This window comes from Hylobates moloch, unplaced genomic scaffold (assembly GCF_009828535.3).
Source record: "Hylobates moloch isolate HMO894 unplaced genomic scaffold, HMol_V3 SCAFFOLD_2, whole genome shotgun sequence".
In the NCBI taxonomy this organism is placed as follows: domain Eukaryota; kingdom Metazoa; phylum Chordata; class Mammalia; order Primates; family Hylobatidae; genus Hylobates; species Hylobates moloch.
The window spans coordinates 75915898-75940896 of NW_026652277.1; the positions used below are offsets into that span (position 1 = coordinate 75915898).

Genomic DNA, 24999 nt, shown 5'->3' on the forward strand with positions numbered 1-24999 from the left:
AAAATTGTCTGCTGTGAATATAAAAACTTGTTTTACAAGACACCTATGTCTTGACCACCCAGGTGAAAATTGATCTTTTTTAGTATTTAAGGTATTCAAGTTTCAAATAATATACTTTGGAGGCTGAAGAGGCCAGCAAGTTAAAGACAACTATACCAAATATTTGTTGAATACATCATTAAAAAATAAACAGTTATTTCCTCTATCTAGTTTATCAAAGGAATACCTTTCAAAGAAGTTAAGGTTATGCAAGCTGGAGAATGTTCTTCTAAAGGAACACAACTCAGTGATTATTCGATATGCTTACAATATGTTGGTAGAAGATTCATACATAGAATCAAGTTGAAAGATGTTGCATAAGGCTGAAGTCAAAGGTTTCAAGCTAATATTTTTCTAATATGGGAAGAGAGTTCACATTTACTGAACACTCCTGATGTCTATATATGGTGATGAAAAATCAACACATGCTAGCATTGCCTGTAGCTGAGCCTATGCTGAGGGAAAAATTGATTTTCACTATTCCTGTCCAGCTCTTTAACACTTCTATTAGTTTCACCTTAGGTTAGTAGTAAATGGTAAAAAGTATAAACGATTCACTGGGGAAAGTGGCTTATATGTGTGCATTATATTTTCTAATGGGAAAAAAAATGCCGTAGACAAGTATTGAATGTGACTAAGAACATGTAGAGTACAGAATAATTCCTATTGCATTAATCACATGCTTCACACAATCTGGGCTAATTTTGAATGTTTCCCTCAGCTTTATCAATCAGTAGCAACTATGAACTCTGAACTCAGCTGCATAGCTGCATGCATTTTTTTGTTTGTTTGTTTGAGACGGAGTCTCGCTCTGTCGCCCAGGCTGGAGTGCAGTGGTGCGATCTCAGCTCACTACAAGCTTTGCCTCCTGGATTCACGCCATTCTCCTGCCTCAGCCTCCCGAGTAGGTAGGACTACAGGCGCCCGCCACCACGCCCAGCTAATTTTTTTGTATTTTTAGTAGAGATGGGGTTTCACCGTGTTAGCCAGGATGGTTTCGATCTCCTGACCTCGTGATCCGCCCGCCTTGTCCTCCCAAAGTGCTGGGATTACAGGCGTGAGTCACTGTGCCTGGCCAGCTGCATGCATTTTCTTATTCTTAGAATATAACTGCTTGATTTACCTGAGGTGTCCAACAATTCAAATTATTTTTGCTGAGACTTTGTAACCAACAGCATTCCCACATCAAGGCTAGCATTCCACAACCTACAAACATATACTAATATTAAATAAACTAAGCCTGATTTCATTCAGTCAAACATGTCCTATTTATTTGTGAGTACTGGTGGCAAGGATGTGCTCACTGACCAAAGCCCACCTGAAGTACTAAGGAGATGACAAGGTTACTACTCTACACTTTGGACTGAGAGTTGTAGCCAGTTGATAGAGGAAAGTTATAACTTTTGGCTTTTAATGCATTTTTCTTCCCCTCCCAGATACCTGTTGGTGGACAAAACATGCTACAAATTACTCTTAGGTTTAGAATGACTCTTGCCACATAGTGGGTTGAATTATTAAATTAGCTGCAGTTTGTCTTCGGTTTTTATCTTACTAGGAAAGAAGTCTTTCATGTTAATTTGCTTAAAGGTGAACATTTGAGAGGAAAATATAGGGAAATCAGTAGCTCAAACAGGACTGTATTCCCTACTCCCTAATAATTACTTCCTACTAATTCGAAAATTTCCATATGGAATATAGAAATGTTTTCAGATGGTTGTATAATAGTTCATAGTTATTCTAATTTTGATAAATGAACTTAACAAAGAAAGTTTCATTGCATGCATTTTTGCAACAATGGTTGAAATAATATGAAAAGATTTATGATCTGCAAGGAAAATTCATCTGTGTTGCCAAGCAAGCAAATAAACAAGCAAATAAAACCTGCCTGATCACATGCTAAATTAATGAGTTTTTAAAAATTAAAAGAAACAAAAAATAGATTTGAGCTGTAAAATTGAATGCTATGAAATTATATGAGATAAATTTTGCTTCAAATGGATTTGATCCAGAAATGTATTTCTAATGAAAAAATTCAATTAAAAAATATTTTGTTTTGTTTTGTTTTCCTGTAAATGGGATTGCTAACAAAGCTTTAACTATTATTTGTTTAAAACTGCAAAAGCGTTTTTGATGTGTTATACTTTAAGTCCTGACCTTCCAGTTAATGTAAAGTTCTCACACAGATTTCAGTCAACTTGGCCCTCGGCTACGGAAATAATTGACAGAACTAGGCCTCACATACACAATTGGGTTGGGCATGGCACTTACCTGCTTGATTTGTGGTTACATTTACAGACACATACTGCCGGGCTTCTGGGCTCAAGTCGGACACTCCATTCACTGCCTCAATCTCAAAGGTATAGTTTGTGTGAGCGAGTAGATCCACCATCATGACAGAGGTGTTTTTCAGGCCGCTTTGCCGGGGAAGGTACCTGACATGACCGCCACACTCCTCACACACACCTGCATGGGAGTTGCACTTCTTGCATGCAATATAATATGACACGTCTTTCCTTCCACCAGTGTCAGCAGGCGGAATCCATTCCAGAAAGACACTAGTTTCATTAACATTTGAGATGGCATTCCGAGGAGCGGAGGGGGGTCCTGGTTTGCAAAGTAAAGTAAGAAAAACATATTTTAAGATGGCATTAATTAGGCATTATTTATCACACCAATTCCTGGTCTGAAGGACGAAAATAGATTTGCAATAAGTCCTTTAAGTCATAATTTGTAGTTTTGTTTTCATAATTTTGTAGGGACAATAGTGGGGTTTATTCCCTATGGAAATGACTTATCTTGGCATTGTTACAACACTAGTTCAGTAAAAGCAGAATGTTTTGCTTCATGTATATGTAAACAATTATGGAATAAAACCATGTATGCACAAATATTATAAGATAAAATTAAACTTATATATTTATAAACTGGTGAGTTTCCTTGGGGATTGAACTGAATGTTTCCTCATTGATGCTAATCCCTGCAACCTACAAAGTAAACACAAAGTATCTACTAAGAAACAAACATAGGAAAATACAGAATTTTCAGCGTAGCTCCTGACTACAAATTTTGTAAGTAAAAAAAAATAACCTTAGCATGCTTCAAAATAGATTGCCTATCTACTTGCTAAATCACCAACAGAATTTGAAACCCCCTACTGTATATCAAAAAGGCATTATAATTTAAGTAAATGGTCAAAATTACAATTTGCAGTAAAACATATTTTACTTTGATGTTGTTTTTATATTACAGTTCTGCAAGTTGTAAATTTTATTTAATTTAAAATTTAAAATTTATTTAAAAAATAACCCTCAAAAGGACTACAATAGGATGAATAAAAGCGTTCAGATTTTGAAGGATCAATAGAATAAATTTCAACCTCCAATAACCTACCAAAATAGAAAAGAAATAGATTTAACACAAATATTTTCATGGAATCATAACATGTTAGCTACTAATAGCTATTAGGAGTGAAACTTTCCTAACTTCATGAAGTATTTCTTGTACACTTTATTTTTTTGTATATATCTTAATGGAAACTGGGTGTAGCTTTTAAAATACATTTTATATTCAGAATCATCTTATTTCAATAAGATGGAATATTTCCACTAAAATACGAGTAATGAAATCCATGATCAGAATTGCTTTATGAATTTCATATATTAAGGGTAACCATATCTTATTTGTATATTATTTTAATTATTCCTGAACTTGATTAGAATAATAGAGAGAACAAAAATTAATTAGGTAATTTCTAACACTATAGTCAATGTTTAGATATTTAGTTAAAACTTCAGTCAGCTGTTAATGTTATATTATTGGATAATCTCAAAGAGAAAATACATTTATATTTGTTCCAGAGGCAATTTGGACATCTCTCCTCACAGAGAATAAAATGGAGTGTGGTGATAGTTGAATGGTTCATAAGCATAATTAAGCTACTTAGGATGATCTGTTATCCTAATATGCATTGTCTGTTCTAAATACCAAAATTAACAATTTTTAACTAACATTTAGTAAGTCATGACTTTTGAGGGATTGTTTTAAAAGTGGTAAGAAAGCGAACTGGCATTTAAGATTTAGCTGGAGAGAATGTCATTTATTTATTTAGAGACAGAGTCTCTCTCTGTTGCCCAGGCTGAAGTGCACTGGAGTAATTTTGGCTCATTGCCACCTCCACCTCCCAGGTTCAAATGACTCTCCTGCCTCAGCCTCCTGAATAGCTGGAATTAAGGGGCCCACCACCACACTTGGCTAATTTTTGTATTTTTAGTAGAGATAAGATTTCACCATGTTGGCCAGGCTGGTCTCTAACTCCTGGCCTCAAGTGATCCACCTGCCTGGGCCTCCCACAGTGCTGGGATTACAGGCGTGAGCCACCGCGCCAGGCCAAAAGAACCCCTTAATTAAAAGCTTGACATCTTTGCAAAAAAAAAATCCCCACCTCGACCATGTTTGAATCCTGTGAATTTTGTGATACCTGCCATCTCACATACTTCAATATAAAACAGTCCCCTTTAAGTTGAAATAATGTCTTAAGATGGAAATATCCAGTCTATCAATGATGGGCATTCGAATTGTATTTGCTTTACTTTACTATTGTAAACAGTGCTGCAATAAACATACTTGTGCATGTGTCTTTATAGTAGAATGATTTATAATCCTTCGGGTATATACCCAGTAATGTGATTGCTGGGCTAAATGGTATTTCTGGAAATACACATGTTCTTGTTTACCATAAACTTTAGCTTATTTAATAGTACAAAGTTATAGACAAAATGAAATTTAATCTCAGGATTAACCTCTGAGAAATATCTCTAAATTAGAACAATGTCAAACTTTTTTTTTTTTTTTTAATTTCTGCCAACTGAAAAATTCTTGCATTTAACACATTTCCTCTAAATCTGTAAGAATGCATCAGCAGTTGAATCCTCCTTTTCTTCTGACTCTTCTACTAACAGCTAGGATGGGGGCACAAACAGCTTTAAAGTCAAAAGGAAACTCAAACTCAAGTGAGACCCTAAAGTACAGGTAAAAAGTGGAAGCTCCAACTAACATGCACCTACAAAAAACATGTAATAAAATTCCCCTGCCCCAATCACAGATATGATGTGGGAACCAAAGTAGAACTGTGAGATGAACTTTAATTTAAGCAGATTCATCAGAATTTTAGGTTTTATTTTTGTTTGATTTTTTTCTGCAGGCTTATAAAATGTTATATAGATTTAAAAACTTTGTATATTCTAGAAAAAAATTTGAAGTTGGAGCTATAAATGCAATTCCAAAGAGCCAAAGGCAAAGTGAAGCTCAGGATCTTCATCTGAACATCTATCAAGTGATAAGGAAATCATATCTAGTATTTGTGGTATTATGAATGCAACTAAAAACATACACACACGCTCATAGATTGTGTATTAGAAAGATCTTATACATGAGTCCTAATTTTTTAATTTAATTTTATTTTATTTTTAGAAATGCATGCAAATTAGTGCTCATTTGACAACACAGTATTAGAAATTCACACACCTGGAAACTGAGAAACGTGAAGCCTGACTGTGGGCTTTGGTCCTAAAAAAGTGCTAAGCAGTCCTTGCCACCAAAGCACAGCTTCCCCCCTCACGCCCCACCCCCATTTCCAATCCTAACAAATTTACAGAAAGGGAGGCTCACATTTATGCTGAAAAAAAGAAATATCACGGGTAGACCACTTAAAGAAAATAACAATTAGAAAATTAATAAAATTTGAAAGATAATTCAAAACAGGGTTTTCTCTTTAATTTACCACTCTGTTGTCTAGCCAACATTTTCCCTATCTGGGCATTCATTTGCTCTCACAAGCAAAAACGTTATTTAAATCTCCACTGCAACCAAAATGCATCACATCCAATCATAGTTTATATCTTCTCCATTCATATGTATCCTTACAAAAGCGCATATAAAAATTGTATTTATTCATTTGAAGAGGAAATTATTTTTCACTAGTAATCATCTAACCCATGAAATCATCAGCTTTGGGATAAAAGAATGGTCTTCAGAGTGTAAAGCGAATTAATAGCAATGATTTAAGGAAATCTGAAAATATGTTTCACTGACACTATGAAATTTAGACACTATGAACTTCAGATAAAATTTCAATTTGTGATTATTTGATAACAAATCTGCACTGCTTCTTTAAATTTAGAAATGGATACTAACATTTCAAATTTTTTGTGAACACCTTTGAAAGCAGCTACAACTTTCTGGGACCTAAAATAGTAAATCCAGGCAGTTCATGGAAATTAAACAATATGAGGAGAGAGGGATTCACTTTCGTTCTCTTTAATTTTCTGTTTTTGCTTGATTTGCTACAGAGACTTTCTTATGGAAAAACTCTGAAAGTATTGTCATCAAGCAAACAAATGCATAAATGTGTTACATTCTCAGAAATATATGAAAAACCAAATATACGGAAAATTAAAAATGTTGAAAGATGTGGCTACATCTACTGCAAATGTTAGAATTAAATGTTTACTATTCATCTACTCTACTTATGATCAGCAAATATATTAAATAATAGTTAAGGACACTCACTAACAAGAAACATGACAGCTGCTTGAGAACCCTAGCAAAAAACTTGGTGTATGTATGACTCTGATCTGATTTAAATCTTATTTGCCACTCCCAGTTCTCTATGTTCCTGAAATATTTCCTGTGTTCTTTTATAAATGACTTTCTTAGTGGCTTTATTGGGGCAGTTTAGAACAAGATGGTGAAGGCTCCATCAGCTACATAATTATGTGGTGAGAAAACTGGCAGAAGAGGAAGAGGAAGAAGAAGAAGAGGAGGAGGAGGAAGAGGAAGAAGAGGAAGGAAGAATAAAGAAGAAGAGGAGGAGGAGGAAGGAAGAAGTGGTTTTAATGTAAACTGGGAAGTAGATTATCAAAGTCCTGTTTAGCTAGCACGAACGCTGAAATAAGCCACAAAATAAAAGAAAACATTCTATATCCGTGTCTCAGCTGTTGAATTTGAAGTTAGGGAAAATGGATGCTTCTAACAATGAGTAATAAAAGAGACTCAAATTTTTCAGTGCTTATTCAAGGAGATTGAAAATTGGTGACAACTGTATAGAGAAGATTAAACATTACGCCTGTTTTAAGGGGAAATGTTATTAGAATATAACAGGCTCTATCATGCTGTTTCCTCAAAACTGGTGAAAGTTAGCATCACCAAATATCCGTGGGTTTCCTTACTTGTGCATGCCATTGTGGGTGGATCAGACTCTCTCCTGAAATAATCCTTTTCACAGACACAAGAGGTTGAAGCTTCCTCATGGGTATAACTGTGAGGTGGACATTTGCCGCAGCTCTGGATGTGAGGTGAGGCTTTGAAGAACCCAGGTCTGCACACTGTCAAAAGAAATAAGAGACTAAGCTTTTCCCTGGAAAAGATGCAGTGTTTGTTTTGTGAATAATGTCATTATTTTGACTAGTATACGCAGATTACAGATAACACAACCTTTGCATCAATTTCAAGAATTTTTCATAAGCTTCTGGATCATAAATACTAGGCTCTTCATTCAAATAATCAAATATTTATTTAAAGTCCTTAAACATTTATGGAATGTACATACTTGTAATGATTTTTATGCTACAGGAGCTTATAAGGAATTATATTGATAAAAGGCAAATACTTATATGTATTTAAAACTGAAGCAGTGCTTTGTGTACGATTTTCACCTACTCTATCATTACTACAAGTATGTTGAAGAAATAAATATTATTCCATGTACTGCTAAAATGGTATGATACAAAGTAGGCACTCAAAATTGTTATTGAATAATAAATAAATTAATTAGTATGTGCTAAATGCCTCATAAATTCTGTTAGATTGAGGAGAATGCATAGATGACCTGATATATCAACTGTATTATTTTTATTTTAAGGGAGTCAAATTTTTGACATTTGTTTTACATTTACTTCATTTTAGAACTTTTCTTTGAGACACCTACTGATTCAACATTTGTCTATTCTAAGTAAGGCTTATTTACTATACAAATTATGATGATTTCTTAAGCTCAAACATTATGTCTTATTCAGTTTTGCACTTACTTTTTCCAGTGTTTGACCACAAAAGGCATTCAAAGAGTTCTATGAAATGTGTGAATGAATGAATGGAGTGGCATGAATATTATAACTGAACTATCTAGAATCATATACAGAAAGTGTTTTCTGATATTTCTGTGAGCATTTCTAAGCTTATCATCAGGTAAATGCACATGAGGTAAATCTTTTTATTCTGTGGATTTTCTACATGTTCATATGATTCTTATTTCTCAATGGCTAATAAAGCCAAACTTTAATATGCTAATTGCTCAGTATGGGTCACAATTGAAGACTACCAAACTGATGGTTTGAGTGCTTTGTACAGCTTACTTTACATAAAGCTAATCAACTATGTTTTTCTATTTTCAAAGCTCACTACATATACTGAAGTATCACGCACATTTGCTGAAGCTCAAAGGTGAACTTGGATTTCAGTAGAAATTTCTGATAGACAAAATGAATTGGGGCCAACTTTCATATGCTATAAATGATTTCATGTTTTAGTAATCCATTCTAAGGCTCTCTGCCATCACCATGAATAATCAGGAATGGGCAAAATTGAGAAGGTACACTTCAGTAGATCTAATTATAGTGATAATAAAGCCTTAATGCTCTTATAAATTCTGAGAGAATGTGAAGGTATTTGAAAGATAACAAGAGCTTTTTGATAGTATTAGGGACATTCTTGTAGTTAAATGATTAGGAGAAGATTTAAAACATTATTTTTCTTATAATAGGATTGCTGTAGCAGCCTATACCATACTTAGCTAAGTTATTCAATTTTTCTTCTTTTATCCTTTTAGTAAAACCATTCTCACTTTAAACACTATTTGCTTTCAAAGACATGAAGTGTCAATTCATATGTTCTAAGTATTTGGAATTAATTTACCATTCATGAAACAAGTCATTTCTGTTTAATAAATGCCTCTTAACTTAAACACTTTATATTATATCACATATAACACTGCTGTTAAAACCCCCAACGGAGCTTTGGAAATATAAAATAATATAAATCGAAGTAAAAAGTAGATAAATGTATCTTTCTGTTCAGTTCAATAAGATGTTTTCAGCAGGTATAGTGGGCCAGAAACTACTTGGACTGGCTTCAGAGGTAAATGAGATAGACACGGCCTTGCCTTTATGAATCTTAAAGGTATTCCATAAATATTATAAATATTACTACACCAGGAAAAGAAAAAAGAGCTATAGCAGTCAACATAGATACCCAATTTAATCTTGATTATTAAAGGAGACTTCCCTCAGGAAGCTGAGTCTCTGCTTATATTTGAAAGATTATGAAAATGATTTAACTTGAGTTAGAGTGTATCCGTACCTTACAGGGAGAAATCCTTGCAAAGCACCACATGAGGTGGAGAACAAATAGGGAAATGGAAGATACTAAAGAATTGATCAGGAAGAGAGTCAGAATAAAGTGGAAGAGTCAAGTTTACACAGGACAGAGGGCACCAGGCCACAAAAACCTTATATATTTTATTAGATATTTGGTACTTTATTTTATAGGCAAAGGTCGTCATCGGAAAGTTCCCCTCACCCCAGCTTTATTAAGGTTTAACTGACAAATGAAAATTGTATATATTCACAGTAACTGCAAAGTTACTAAGCCAGAGACTAATGAGATCAAAGTAGTGTTTATGAGATCATTACACAGCAGCCTGGGTAAAAAAGCAAGAACAGAGGCAAACAGCTCTTCTGTTTCTATTGCATTGGTCCAGAAAGAGACAATGTCACTTAACCAGAGTGGTTCCAGTAGTGATCAATAAAACGAGGGGAATTCAAGAAATGAGAATGGGGTAAAATCAACTAGATTTCATGATGTATTTAATGGGTTAGATGACTTAGCGGAAAATTGTAAGAGTGACTGTAAGGTATTTGGCTTAAACTTCACAGAAAATACTGGTGCCATTTTCTCAGAGAACAGGACATGAAACGTGTTGGGGAAGATAATGAGTAATATCTAAGGCATTATTTAATTTGAGGTGGTTGAAGTAATGCAAATAGATGTTTAGAGAGAAAAAAAAAACTGTGTGGTTCAATATTATCCAAGAAAAATGTCATAAACCGTAATTATTCGTCACCTTCAAATCATGACCCTAAATTCCCAGGGGTCCTAGAACCCTGCTAGACAAACTTATATTATTCCCTTAGTTAACTTCGATTCCAACATCAACAGGATTTTCTTGTAGCATCTCCTGTTCCTTCAAACTCCTTATGAGCTCTGTTTCTGTTACTATCAGCTGATACAGTCATTTGTCTTCAGAAAATAAAAGTTGTCAGAAAGAAATTTTCTCACTTTCCTACCATCAAATCTCCAAACCTATATGTCATGGTGAGAGGTGACAGCATGCTGGCAGTCCTCACAGCCCTCGCTCCTCTCGGCCCCTCCTCTGCCTGGGCTCCCACTTTGGTGGCACTTGAGGAGCCCTTCAGCCACCGCTGCACTGTGGGGGCCCGTTTCTGGGCTGGCCAAGGCGGGAGCTCCCTCAGCTTGCGGGGAGTGTGGAGGGAGAGGCCCGAGCAGAAACCGGGTCTGTGCGCGGCGCTTGCGGGCCGGCTGGAGTTCCGGGTGGGCGTGGGCTTGGCGGGCCCCTCACTCGGAGCAGCCGGCCCTGCCGGCCCCGGGCAATGAGGGACTTAGCACCCGGGCCAGCGGCTGCGGAGGGTGTACTGGGTCCCCCAGCAGTGCCGACCCACCGGCGCTGCGCTCGATTTCTCACCGGACCTTAGCTGTCTTCCCGCGGGGCTGGGCTCGGGACCTGCAGCCCTCATGCCTGAGCCTCCCACCCCCTCCATGGGCTCCTGTGCGGCCGGAGCCTCCCCGACGACCGCCGCCCAGTCCCATCGACCACCCAAGGGCTGAGGAGTGCGAGCGCACGCGCGGGACTGGCAGGCAGCTCCACCTGCAGCCCTGGTGCAGGATCCACTGAGTGAAGCCAGCTGGGCTCCTGAGTCTGGTGGAGACATGCAGAACCTTTATGTCTAGCTCAGGGATTGTAAATACACCAATCAGCACCCTGTGTCTAGCTCAGGATCTGTGAATGCACAAGTCTACACTCTGTATCTAGCTGCTCTGGTGGGGCCTTGGAGAACCTTTATGTCTAGCTCAAGGATTGTAAATACACCAATCAGCACCCTGTGTCTAGCTCAGGATCTGTGAATGCACCAGTCGACACTCTGTGTCTGGCTGCTCTGGTGGGGGCCTTGGAGAACCTCTATGTCCATACTCTGTATCTAACTGATCTGATGGGGACATGGAGAATCTTTATGTCTGGCTCAGGGATGGTAAACGCACCAATCAGTGCCCTGTCAGAACAGACCACTCGGCTCTACCAATCAGCAGGACGTGGATGGGGCCAGGTAAGAGAATAAAAGCAGGCTGCCCGAGCCAGCAGTGGCAACCCGCTGGGGTCCCCTTCCACACTGTGGAAGCTTTGTTCTTTCGCTCCTTGCAGTAAATCTTGCTACTGCTCACTCTTTGGGTCCACACTGCTTTTATGAGCTGTAACACTCACCGCGAGGGTCTGCAGCTTCACTCCTGAGCCAGCGAGACCATGAACCCACCAGAAGGAAGAAACTCCGAACACATCCGAACATCGGAAGCAACGAACAACTCCGGACGCGCCACCTTAAGAGCTGTAACACTCAACGCGAGGGTCCGCGGCTTCATTCTTGAAGTCAGTGAGACCAAGAACCCACTAATTCCGGACACAATGGTACCCATCTTCTCTACCTTTATTTCTATCAAAATAGAATAAAATGTATCCTTGTTCATATCAAATAAAAATATCTGTATTTGAATTAGGAATCCCCACTCTGCTCTCTGAGATGAAGCTTCCAAGTAGCTACAATTCTTCTGAGATGCTCAAAAACAAAGCAAAACAAAACAAACAACAAAACTATCAACCTCACATGATTCCAATTTTCCCAGTTTAGTTCCACTTTCAGGATATGATTTCTTAAATTATTTTCCATATATACATCTGTAGCTCCTCATTCTAAATCACATGACTCACTCCACTCCATTGATACATCTCAATGAAAACTACTTTCATTAAGATTGCAGTTATTTTCTTGCCATACTCACTTCTCAGCAATATTTGACATGCCCTCTTTTAGGAAACTCCAGATCTTTTCATTACAAAATGCTAGCATAGCCTACAAGTTTCCAAGTAATATTTAAAAATTCTTTAAAGGCAGTCTCCTACCACACTCATTGTCTCCATCCATCTACTTATTTCCTGTATTTGAGAAACTTTTCTTCCCTGCCACTGAACACTGTAGGAAAAGCATTCTGGGCCAAAAGACAAGACATATAAATAAATAAATAAATGTATAAATTTTTTTTTGAAAAAGCTTGTAGTCCCCGATAAGAGATTTGAATTTAATCTGAAACCATTTGGAAGACATTAAAGGTATAATTTGTTTTTTGAGTCCACACTTTCTGTCAAGAACTGTGACAAAACATGATACAGTGTATTTCATGGGTGGAATAATTAATAATAAACAAACAATGATAGAGGCAAAATTGATATTTTACATTTTAATCATGATAATATTTAAGAAATAATTATCTAGATAAGCAGTACAATTTCTTTAAATACCAACCCAAAATGGTTTATTAAAAATAAATGAAGCTTCTGGAGCAAAGTTGTTTCATATGATGTCTGTACATTACCTAAATATCATTTAGAAAACATTATGCTAGTCATTTAAGTTGGGCAAAGAGTAGAAGACAAAAAATGCACCCCATGTTGACATGTTTTATGAGACTATTGTGGCAACCTCCTGGGGGAAAGAAAATTATGTTTAATAATTATTTCTACTCATGCTTGAAGGTTCATTTTTTAAATGCAACCATTTCCATAGTATATATGCTAATCTGCAAGAATACATGTTCTTTCCCTACTTATCCTTTAAACCTTTGAGCCATCTATTTAGCACCTATTTAGAAATTTGCTGTATAATCTTATGAGAAATTGTTTAAAGGTTCTCAAAATTACCAAAAAAAATTAAACTGACTAATTGGATTGATTTTTCGCAATATTTTCAATTAAATTATTTTTAACATCTCCAATATATTTTACCCTTAAACAGCTATTAACCTTGGGATAACTAAGTATATTCACTTCATAATTCAAAGTCAATACTCCAGAAATATGGCCCACCGAGAAAATTTTTTAAAAATATTAATATATATAATAATTACTGTTTTAATACTTTAAAATACTACACTTCTTTCCATTAGAATTAAAATATACAGCCATATATGTGTGCATATATATATATATATGCATACTATACATATAAAGGAAATTGAGTTAAAAAGGCACAAACTATTGTTATTTGCAGTGTTCAAGATATAATTAACTTTCAAAAGCATTGCTGGCCTTATCTAAGTATGTTTTATTGAGAAAGACAGAAAATCACTATGAACAATATTTATTTCCATAGCTCTATCATATGTGAATTATCAGAGGATATAAGCTAAGCTAAGTGAATTATATTTATTTAATACATTTTTCAAAATAAGCTATTCAGAAGAGAGTTTAGTGTGGGTTTAAAATACGTGTTTGCTAAGAAAAACAGCATAACACAAAATGCTATAAGGAAATTAAAACTCAAAACATGTCATTTTAAATAGTATAAATATTACGTATGCCAACTTTTTAAATTATTATACTTTAAGTTTTAGGGTACATGTGCACAACATGCAGGTTAGTTATATATGTATACATGGGCCATGTTGGTGTGCTGCACCCATTAACTCGTCATTTAACATTAGGTATATCTCCTAATGCTATCCCTTCCCCCTCCCGCCCCTCCACAACAGGCCCCTGTGTGTGATGTTCCCCTTTCTGTGTCCATGTGTTCTCATTGTTCAATTCCCACCTATGAGTGAGAACATGCAGTGTTTGGTTTTTTGTCATTGCGATAGTTTGCTGAGAATGATGGTTTCCAACAGACACTTCTCAAAAGAAGACATTTATGCAGCCAAAAGACACATGAAAAAATGCTCATCATCACTGGCCATCAGACAAATGCAAATCAAAACCACAATGAGATACCATCTCACATCAGTTAGAATGGTGACCATTAAAAAGTGAGGAAACAACAGGTGCTGGAGAGGATGTGGAGAAATAGGAACACTTTTACACTGTTGGTGGGACTGTAAACTAGTTCAACCATTGTGGAAGTCAGTGTGGTGATTCCTCAGGGATCTAGAACTAGAAATACCATTTGACCCAGCCATCCCATTACTGGGTATATACCCTAAGGATTATAAATCATGCTGCTATAAAGACACATGCACACGTATGTTTGTTGCAGCACTATTCACAATAGCAAAGACTTGGAACCAAGCCAAATGTCCAACAACGATAGACTGGATTAAGAAAATGTGGCACATATACACCATGGAATACTATGCAGCCATAAAAAATGATGAGTTGATGTCCTTTGTAGGGACTTATACCAAAATTTAACAGTAACAGCATTTTATCTTCATATTTAAAACATTGGAAGTGTAGCCAGAGCAATCAGGCAAGAGAAACAAATAAAAGGCATCCAAATAGGAAAAGAAGTCAAAACTACTTCTCTTTACTGACAATGTTATTATGTACTTAGAAAACCCTAGAAACTTCACCAAAAGGCTCCTGGATCTGATAAATGACATCAGTAAACCTCCAGGATGCAAAATCAATGTATAAAAATCAGTAGCATTTCTATATATCCATAATATTCAAGCTGAGAGCCAAGTCAAGAATGCCCCATTCACAATAGCCACAAAAAGAATAAAATACCTAGGAATACATTGAACCAAGGAGGTGAAAGATATATACAAGAATAACTACAAAACACTACTGAAAGAAATCATAGATGACACAAACAAATGGAAAAACATTCCATATTTATGGATCGGAGGAATCAACATCATTAAAATGCCATACTGCCCAAACCAATGTACAGATTCAATACTATTTCTATTAAACTACTGATATCATTTTCCACAGAATCAGACAAAACTATTCCAAAATTCATATGGAAACAAAATGAGCCCAAACAGCTGAAGTAATCTTAAGCCAAAAGGAACAAAGTGAGTAGCATTACATTACTCAACTTTAAAATACAGTATAAGTTTCCAGTAAGTGAAACAGCATGGTACTGGTACAAAAACAGACACATAAACGAATGGAACATAATAGAGAATCCAGAAATAAAACTGCACACCTACAACCTTCTGATCTTTTACAAAGCCAACAAAAATATGCAATAGGGGAAAAACTTCCCATTCAATAAATGGTGCTGGGAAAGCTGGCTAGCTATATGCAGAAGAATGAAACCAGACCCCTACTAGTACTTTGTACTATGTACAAAAATTAACTCAAGATGAGCTAAAGACTTAAATTTCATGTCTCAAACTATAAAAATCCTAGAAGAAAACATTAGGAAACACCATTCTAGACATCGACTTTGAAAAAAAGAATGTATGACTAAGTCTTTACAAGCAATTGTAACAAAAACAAAAATGAAAAGTGGGATCTAAGTAAACTAAAGAGCTTCTGCACAGCAAGAAAAACTATTAACAGAGTAAACAGACAACCTGCAGAATGAAAAAAAAATTGCAAACTATGCATCTGACAAGGATCTAATATCCAGACTCCCTAAGGAACTTAAACAATTAAACAAGCAAAAAAAAATATATAGCCCCATTAAAAGGCAGGCAAAATACATGAACAAACACTTCTCAAAAGAAAAGATTACAGTCAACAAACATGAAAAAAATGCTCTACATCACCAATCATCAGAGAGATGCAAATCAAAACCACAATGAGATACCATCTCACAATAGTCAGAATGGTCATTATTTAAAAGTCAGAAAACAACCGATGATGGTGAGGCTGTGGAGAAAAGGGAATGCTTATACACTGTTGGTTGGAATGTAATTAGTTCAGCACTATGGAAAGCAGTTTAGAGATTTTTCAACTGAAAACAGAACTACTGCTCAAGCCAGTAATTCTATTACTGGGTATATCCAAAAGAAAATAAGTGGTTCTGACAAAAAGATATATGTGCTCATATGATCAGTGCAGTACTAATCAATAGCAATGGTGCAGTATTAAATAGCAAAGGCATGAATCAACCTAGATTCCCATCAATGGTGGACTGGATAAAGAAGATGTACAAACACACCATGGAATACTACACAACCATAAAAAGGAACAAAATCATGTCCCTTGCAGCAACATGGATGCGACTGGAAGCTATTATCCTAAGTGAACTAATGCAGGAACAGAAAACCAAATACCATATCTTCTCACTTATAAGTGGGAGCTAAACTTTGTGTACCCATGAACATAAAGATGGCAACAATAGACTCTAGGCACTACTAGAGGGAAGAAGGAGGAAGGAAGTCGAGTCAGGGATGAAAAGCTAACTGTTGGGTACTATGTTCGCTACCTGACTGATGGGATCATGGTATCCCAAATCTCACCATCATGTAATATATCCATGTAACAAACCTGTGCATGTAACCCCTGAATCTAAGAGACAATTTGAAATCATTTTTTAAAAATGTCTTCTCAGTATGAAAGTTGGTATTATGTTAAAACATTGATACAATTAAAATAAATTTAAACTAGGAGCTCTAAAGTTTGGCAGCGTCTCTTGAATAATATCAAACAGAAACAGGAAACAGGTCCTACTTGAGAATCTAGCATTAACTGGCTAACTAGAATGTAAGTTTAAATGATTGAAAACAATAAGGCTAATTCTAACATTAGAATATTACATAAGAAAAGGACAGTAATACTATTGAAAAATACATTAAATTTCTCAATATAATGTATTTTTAATTTATGCTCACCAAATATTGGCAGAAATTCAAAGACTATAATATTTATAAATGAAACATAAAATAAATTTGGTTACATATTCATTCATCTACAATATGTAATAAATCAGAATTTCCTGCCATGAACTGTACTGAACATGGAATAGACATATATAATTAAGATATTTTTATTACCATTGTGTCATTAAATAATTTAGTTGTGTGGCAATCACTTATACATTATCCGTCACATATTTAGAAACACTAATTGTTTAATGGTGTTTAATATTAACATACACATTTTTAAAAAGTCATTCAAAACAATTTTAATAGCATTCATGTGTGTGATACACACACACACACACACACACACACACATATATATATTTAACCAAATTGTGGACCATCAGTAATAGATATATGTATATGTTGTAATGTGTATATATATAATATAAATGGTAGTGTGTGTACATATAAATAAAATCATAAATAAAATAAAGCTGTGTAAAGTATTAGAAACTGATTAGGATTATCAATTTCACATTTTTATATTGTTAAATCTATATATTTTATAGAAGTGTTTTATCACGTAGTATCAATGATTAATTATAATACTAATTTCCTTCCCATAATTCAGAGAAAGAGATTATTACCTCATTTAGTATTCCAAAAATGGCAAAATACTTTTAAATTTGGTAAAAATTTATTATGTACCAGATATCACTCCCTGTTTTATTTTTAAAATGATAACTTCTATACTTCATTACCAGCAAAGTTAGAAAATTTTAAAATATATCGAAAAAATATATAGATAGATAGAACAAATTCACCAAATAATCTAGGACAGAAAGTTTGTCATGCTCAAGTGAAGTACATTGATTTGATTGTTATGCATTTCTAAACTATTCACTGACAAATAGTGTATCCTCCTAAGATAAAATAGTTAAGCTGAACTAATTTCAGTTTTACAAGTCTAAATGCCAAGGGTACGGAAAAATATTGATGGAAAGACCTTCTGCAGTGATGTGATGGTGTATGTCTCCATCTCGACAATGCAGATGTGCTTGACATATAGTAGCTAAACATGAAGCTCCTTTTGGCCTAGCATGAACCGACACATGGCTTTTTGACTGTAGACTATCACAAATCACAATATTACTTTTTGTTTATCTAATTGAACCTCCACTGAAATAAAAGCCACATGATTTCAGCCATTCTTCAAAGGTTTCTAGGAACAATTTGTATAATATAAATATTTATCATAAATAATATAATTCAGGTATCTTTCAAAGCAGAGTTGATTTCCCCTTAATCATTGATTCCTCTACAGTACTAAGTTGTTTTAGATAAATTTACGTTTTGATTTTACTTCAGATGCTAAGCAGTTCTTCTATCCCAAACAAATAAATGTGAATTAGTTCAGAAATAAGAGTACTTCAGTAATAGTGTGTATAAGGGTATATATAAAAATGTAAGCTTGTCTATGTGCCAAACATTTTAAGTATTTGGTTACATATTTCCCACTTCATCACAAATTTTAATTAGATAAAGATTTGAGAATTGGAAAGAAGTTATTTCTTCTGTCAAAATGAACAGACTTGGAAAGAACACACTAAAAGACTAGGAAAAGTTAGAATAAGCTATGTTTGAATTAAGCATTACACCTTCTCTACTCTTAAACTTTTATTTCTTCTACTTCATAGACAAAAGGTATCTATCTGAATGAGAGTTCATCTTGACACAAACATACTATTAATGCTTGTTTTATTGTGTCATTTTGGCCTTATGAACAAATCATACTTTTTTGAACAGATTTAACAATTTAAATTCTTCATAAAAACAAGAAGCAGCCACTGTCAAATGAGTTTAATAAATCCAGTTTCTTGTGAATTTGTTTACTTTAGAAAAGCGGAAAATTGAATTAAATTAAATTAAATTAAATGACTTAAATTTTAAGTGATAAAGCTTCTAGCACCTTATTTTACCATTCCTTCAACTAGAGAAAGCATAAAGCCAAAAATGTCAAGGGATGGTTTCTTCAAAAAATATTGAGAAAATGCACTCTCACGTAAGTTTTTTGAGCACCTAAATTTAGCTCCATGCCTTGCAAATTTTTCAACATATTTTCATGAGTTAATTAGCAAGCCCAAATTTATACCTCTTTTCCATCTTCTCAAGCAAAGTTAGCATTTGTAATTATTTTGTAAGTTTAGAGAAAAGGCAGAAAACTATGTTTTTGTGGGTGATTTAACCAAGGGAATTTTTTTGTGTGTGAACTTTTCTTTTATTTATTTATTTATTTATTTATTTTCTTTTATTCTACTTTAAGTTTTAGGGGACATGTGCACAATGTGAAGGTTTGTTACATATGTATACATGTGCCATGTTGGTGTGCTGCACCCATTGACTTGTCATTTAACATTAAGTATATCTCCTAATGCTACCCCTCCCTCCTCTCCCCACCCTATAACAGGCCCCGGTGTGTGATATTCCCCTTCCTGTGTCCATGTGTACTCATTGTACAATTCCCACCTATGAGTGAGAACATGCGGTGTTTGGTCTTTTGTCCTTGCGATAGTTTGCTGAGAATGATGGTTTCCAGCTTCATCCATGTCCCTACAAAGGACGTGAACTCATCATTTTTTATGGCTGCACAGTATTCCATGGTGTATATGTGCCACATTTTCTTAATCCAGTCTATCATTGTTGGACATTTAGCTTGGTTCCAAGACTTTGCTATTGTGAATAGTGCCACAACAAACATACGTGTGCATGTGTCTTTATACCAGCATGATTTATAATCCTTTGGATATATACCCAGTAATGGGATGGCTGGGTCAAATGATATTTCTTGTTCTAGATCCCTGAGGAATTGCCACACTGACTTCCACAATGGTTGAACCAGTTTACAGTCCCACCAACAGTGTAAAAGTGTTCCTATTTCTCCACATCCTCTCCAGCACGTGTTGTTTCCTGACTTTTTAATGATCGCCATTCTAACTGATGTGAGATGGTATCTCACTGTGGTTTTGATTTGCATTTCTCTGATGGCCAGTGATGATGAGCATTTTTTCATGTGTCTGTTGGCTGCATAAATGTCTTCTTTTGAGAAGTGGCTGTTCATATCCTTCGCCCACTTGTTGATGGGGTAGTTTGTCTTTTTCTTGTAAATTTGTTTGAGTTCATTGTAGATTCTGGATATTAGCCCTTTGTCAGATGAGTAGATTGCAAAAATTTTCTCCCATTCTGTAGGTTGTCTGTTCACTCTGTTGGTAGTTTCTTTTGCTGTGCAGAAGCTCTTTAGTTTAATTAGATCCCATTTGTCAATTTTGGCTTTTGTTGCCATTGCTTTTGGTGTTTTAGACATGAAGTCCTTGCCCATGCCTATGTCCTGAATGGTATTGCCTAGGTTTTCTTCTAGGGTTTTTATGGTTTTAGGTCTAACATTTAACTCTTTAATCCATCTTCAATTAATTTTTGTATAAGGTGTAAGGAAGGGATCCAGTTTCAGCTTTCTGCATATGGCTAGCCAGTTTTCCCAGCACCATTTATTAAATAGGGAATGCTTTCCCCATTTCTTTTTCTTGTCAGGTTTGTCAAAGATCAGATAGTTGTAGATATGTGGCATTATTTCTGAGGGCTCTGTTCTGTTCCATTGGCCTATATATCTGTTTTGGTACCAGTACCATGCTGTCTTGGTTACTGTAGCCTTGTAGTATAGTTTGAAGTCAGGTAGTGTGATGCCTCCAGCTTTGTTCTTTTGGCTTAGGATTGTCTTGGCAATGTGGGCTCTTTTTTGATTCCATATGAACTTTAAAGTAGATTTTCCAGTTCTGTGAAGAAAGCCATTGGTAGCTTGATGGGGATGGCATTGAATCTATAAATTACCTTGGGCAGTATGGCCATTTTCACGATATTGATTCTTCCTACTCATGAGCATGGAATGTTCTTCCATTTGTTTGTATCCTCTTTTATTTCATTGAGCAGTGGTTTGTAGTTCTTCTTGAAGAGGTCCTTCACATCCCTTGTAAGTTGGATTCCTAGGTATTTTATTCTCTTTGAAGCAATTGTGAATGGGGGTTCACTCATGATTTGGCTCTCCATTTGTCTGTTATTAGTGTATAAGAATGCTTGTGACTTGTGCTCATTGATTTTGTATCCTGAGACTGCTGAAGTTGCTTATCAGCTTAAGGAGATTTTGGGCTGAGATGATGGGGTTTTATAGATATACAATCGGGAATTTGCTTAAAAAGAGAAATCTGTGGATGAATACTCTCTCACTTGAAACCATGACAAAAATATTAGTATTTGCTTATGATAATACAACATATATTATTTTCTCTAAATTAATAGATACCCAAATTCCCTACTCACAGTTTTTTCTCAGCATAGGCAAGCATAATTGTTGTGTACAAGTTGATTCAATGTCATGACCCTTAGGCTCTTTTACTTTGTTTCATATAAATATGATGAAAAATATGAACTAAATACTCATGAAATAACCTTATGTCAGCCTTTAGTTTTTCCTTAGTACATGTGCTTTTGTGAACAATATTTGTGTTAACATGAATGTTTATTGCCTTGATAGGTAGGGTGCACAGTTTAAATATAAGCTGGATGATTTATTCTGTAATTGAAAGAAAAGCTTAACAGCCTGTGTATTTGATTTGAAGTATACATTATTTTAGACTCAAGTAGTGAGATCTGCTTTGATTAATTCATGTCTCTACAGTCATAAAATAAGTCCTGCTATGAATCATTGAGTGAATATGTTGTGGTTAACGCAATAAAACTTCCATTTAGGGACAAAAGCAACCAACACATTTGTTATAAAAGGATACTCGAGGTCTTGGCCTTGATTGCTAAGATAGAAGTAGTTTTCAGTCATGAATATCTCTCCTTGTACTACTGGGCATTATATCTTAGTTCATTAACTCAGAAGAAAATCCTATGTATCTGACAAAATTATATTCCCTTTCGTAAAATAAAAAAGTACAATTAACTATGTGCTATTTTGGAATAAAGAATAAAACCGGAATAGGAACAGCTCCGGTCTCCAGCTCCCAGCCCCAGCGACACAGAAGACTGGTGATTTCTGCATTTCTGCTTGAGGTACCGGTTTCATCTCACTAGGGAGTGCCTAACAGTGGGTGCAGGACAGACGGTGAAGCGCACTGTGCGCGAGCCAAAGCAGGGCGAGGCATTGCCTCACTCGGGAAGTGCAAGGGGTCAGGGAGTTCCCTTTCCTAGTCAAAGAAAGGGGAAACAGACGGCACCTGGAATATCGGGTCAGTCCCATCCTAATACTGCGCTTCTCCAACGGGCCTGGAAAACGGCACACTAGGAGATTGTGTCCCGCACCTGGCTCGGAGGGTCCTATGCCCACGGAGTCTCGCTGATTGCTAGCACAGCAGTCTGAGATCAAGCTGCAAGGCGGCAGCGAGGCTGGGGGAGGGGCGCCCGCCATTGCCCAGGCTTGCTTAGGTAAACAAAGCAGCCAGGAAGCTCGAACTGGGTGGAGCCCACCATAGCTCAAGGAGGCCTGCCTGCCTCTGTAGGCTCCACCTCTGGGGGCAGGGCACAGACAAACAAAAACTCAGCAAAGAACCTCCACAGACTTAAATGCCCCTGTCTGACTGACAGCTTTGAAGAGAGTAGTGGTTCTCCCAGCACGCAGCTGGAGATCTGAGAACAGACAGACTGCCTCCTAAAGTGGGTCCCTCACCCCTGAGCAGCCTAACTGGGAGGCACCCCCCCAGTAGGGTCAGACTGACACCTCATTCAACCGGGTACTCCCCTGAGACAAAACTTTCAGAGGAACTATCAGACAGCTGAATTTGTGGTCTCACGAAAATCCGCTGTTCTGCAGCCACCGCTGCTGACACCCAGCCAAACAGGGTCTGGAGTGGACCTCTAGTAAACTCCAACAGACCTGCAGCTGAGGGTCCTGTCTGGTAGAAGGAAAACTAACAAACAGAAAGGACTTCAACACCAAAAACCCATCTGTACATCACCATCACCAAAGACAAAAAGTAGATAAAACCACAAAGATGGGGAAAAAACAGAGCAGAAAAACTGGAAACTCTAAAAAACAGAGCACCTCTCCTCCTCCAAAGGAACGCAGTTCCTCACCAGCAACGGAACAAAGCTGGATGGAGGATGACTTTGATGAGTTGAGAGAAGAAGGCTTCAGACGATCAAACTACTCTGAGCTACGAGAGGAAATTCAAAACAATAGCAAAGAAGTTAAAAACTTTGAAAAAAAATTAGAAGGATGGATAACTAGAATAACCAATGGAGAGAAGGGCTTAAAGGAGCTGATGGAGCTGAAAGCCAAGTTTCGAGAACTACGCGAAGATTGCAGAAGCCTCAGTAGCAGATGCGATCAACTGGAAGAAAGGGTATCCCTGATGGAAGATGAAATGAATGAAATGAAGAGAGAAGGGAAGTTTAGAGAAAAAAGAATAAAAAGAAATGAACAAAGCCTCCAAGAAATTTGGGACTATGTGAAAAGACCAAACCTACGTCTGATTGGTGTACCTGAAAATGATGGGGAGAATGGAACCAAGTTGGAAAACACTCTGCAAGATATTATCCAGGAGAACTTCCCCAATCTAGCAAGGCAGGCCAGCATTCAGATTCAGGAAATACAGAGAACGCCACAAAGATACTCCTCGAGAAGGGCAACTCCAAGACACATAATTGTCAGATTCACCAAAGTTGAAATGAAGGAAAAAATGTTAAGGGCAGCCAGAGAGAAAGGTCGGGTTACCCACAAAGGGAAGCCCATCAGACTAACAGCTGATCTCTCAGCAGAAACTCTACAAGCCAGAAGAGAGTGGGGGCCGATATTCAACATTCTTAAAGAAAAGAATTTTCAACCCAGAATTTGCTATCCCGCCAAACTAAGCTTCATAAGTGAAGGAGAAATAAAATACTTTACAGACAAGCAAACGCTGAGTGATTTTGTCACCACCAGGCCTGCCCTAAAAGAGCTCCTGAAGGAAGCACTAAACATGGAAAGGAACAACCGGTTCCAGCCACTGCAAAAACATGCCAAATTGTAAAGACCATCGAGGCTAGGAAGAAACTATAGCAACTAACGAGCAAAATAACCAACTAACATCATAATGACAGGATCAGATTCACACATAACAATATTAATGTTAAATGTAAATGGGCTAAATGCTCCAATCAAAAGACACAGACTGGCAAACTGGATAAGGAGTCAGGACCCATCAGTGTGCTGTATTCAGGAAACCCATCTCACGTGCAGAGACACACATAGACTCAAAATAAAGGGATGGAGGAAGATCTATCAAGCAACTGGAAAACAAAAAAAGGCAGGGGTTGCAATCCTAGTCTCTGATAAAATAGACTTTAAACCAACAAAGATCATAAGAGACAAAGAAGGCCATTACATAATGGTAAAAGGATCAATTCAACAAGAAGAGCTAAATATCCTAAATATATATGCACCCAACACAGGAGCACCCAGATTCATAAAGCAAGTCCTCAGTGACCTACAAAGGGACTTAAACTCCCACACAATAATAATGGGAGATTTTAACACCCCACTGTCAGCATTAGACAGATCAACGAGACAGAAAGTTAACAAGGATATCCAGGAATTGAACTCAGCTCTGCACCAAGCAGACCTAATAGACATCTACAGAACTCTCCACCCCAAGTCAACAGAATATACATTTTTTTCAGCACCACACCACACCTATTCCAAAATTGACCACATAGTTGGAAGTAAAGCTCTCCTCAGCAAATGTAAAAGAACAGAAATTATAACAAACTGTCTCTCAGACCACAGTGCAATCAAACTAGAACTCAGGATTAAGAAACTCACTCAAAACCGCTCAACTACATGGAAACTGAACAACCTGCTCCTGAATGACTATTGGGTACATAATGAAATGAAGGCAGAAATAAAGATGTTCTTTGAAACCAACGAGAACAAAGACACAACATACCAGAATCTCTGGGACACATTCAAAGCAGTTGAGCGGTTTTGAGTGAGTTTCT

General features: G+C 36.5%; 1 protein-coding gene across 3 annotated transcripts in view; it reads right to left on the minus strand.

Moving 5' to 3' along the window:
• The window catches only part of EPHA5 (EPH receptor A5), a 359799-nt gene that overhangs the window by 166561 nt on the left and 168239 nt on the right, over positions 1-24999 (minus strand). For 2 of the 3 annotated variants that reach the window (XM_058434651.1, XM_058434648.1), the window contains exons 4-5: positions 7266-7421; positions 2308-2643 (exon numbers count right to left, since the gene is read on the minus strand). The exons of the other annotated variant lie outside the window; for it this stretch is intronic. In XM_058434651.1, the coding sequence (XP_058290634.1) occupies positions 2308-2643; positions 7266-7421 (492 nt within the window). The remainder of the gene's footprint in view (positions 1-2307; positions 2644-7265; positions 7422-24999) is intronic. 3 annotated transcript variants of the gene reach the window in all.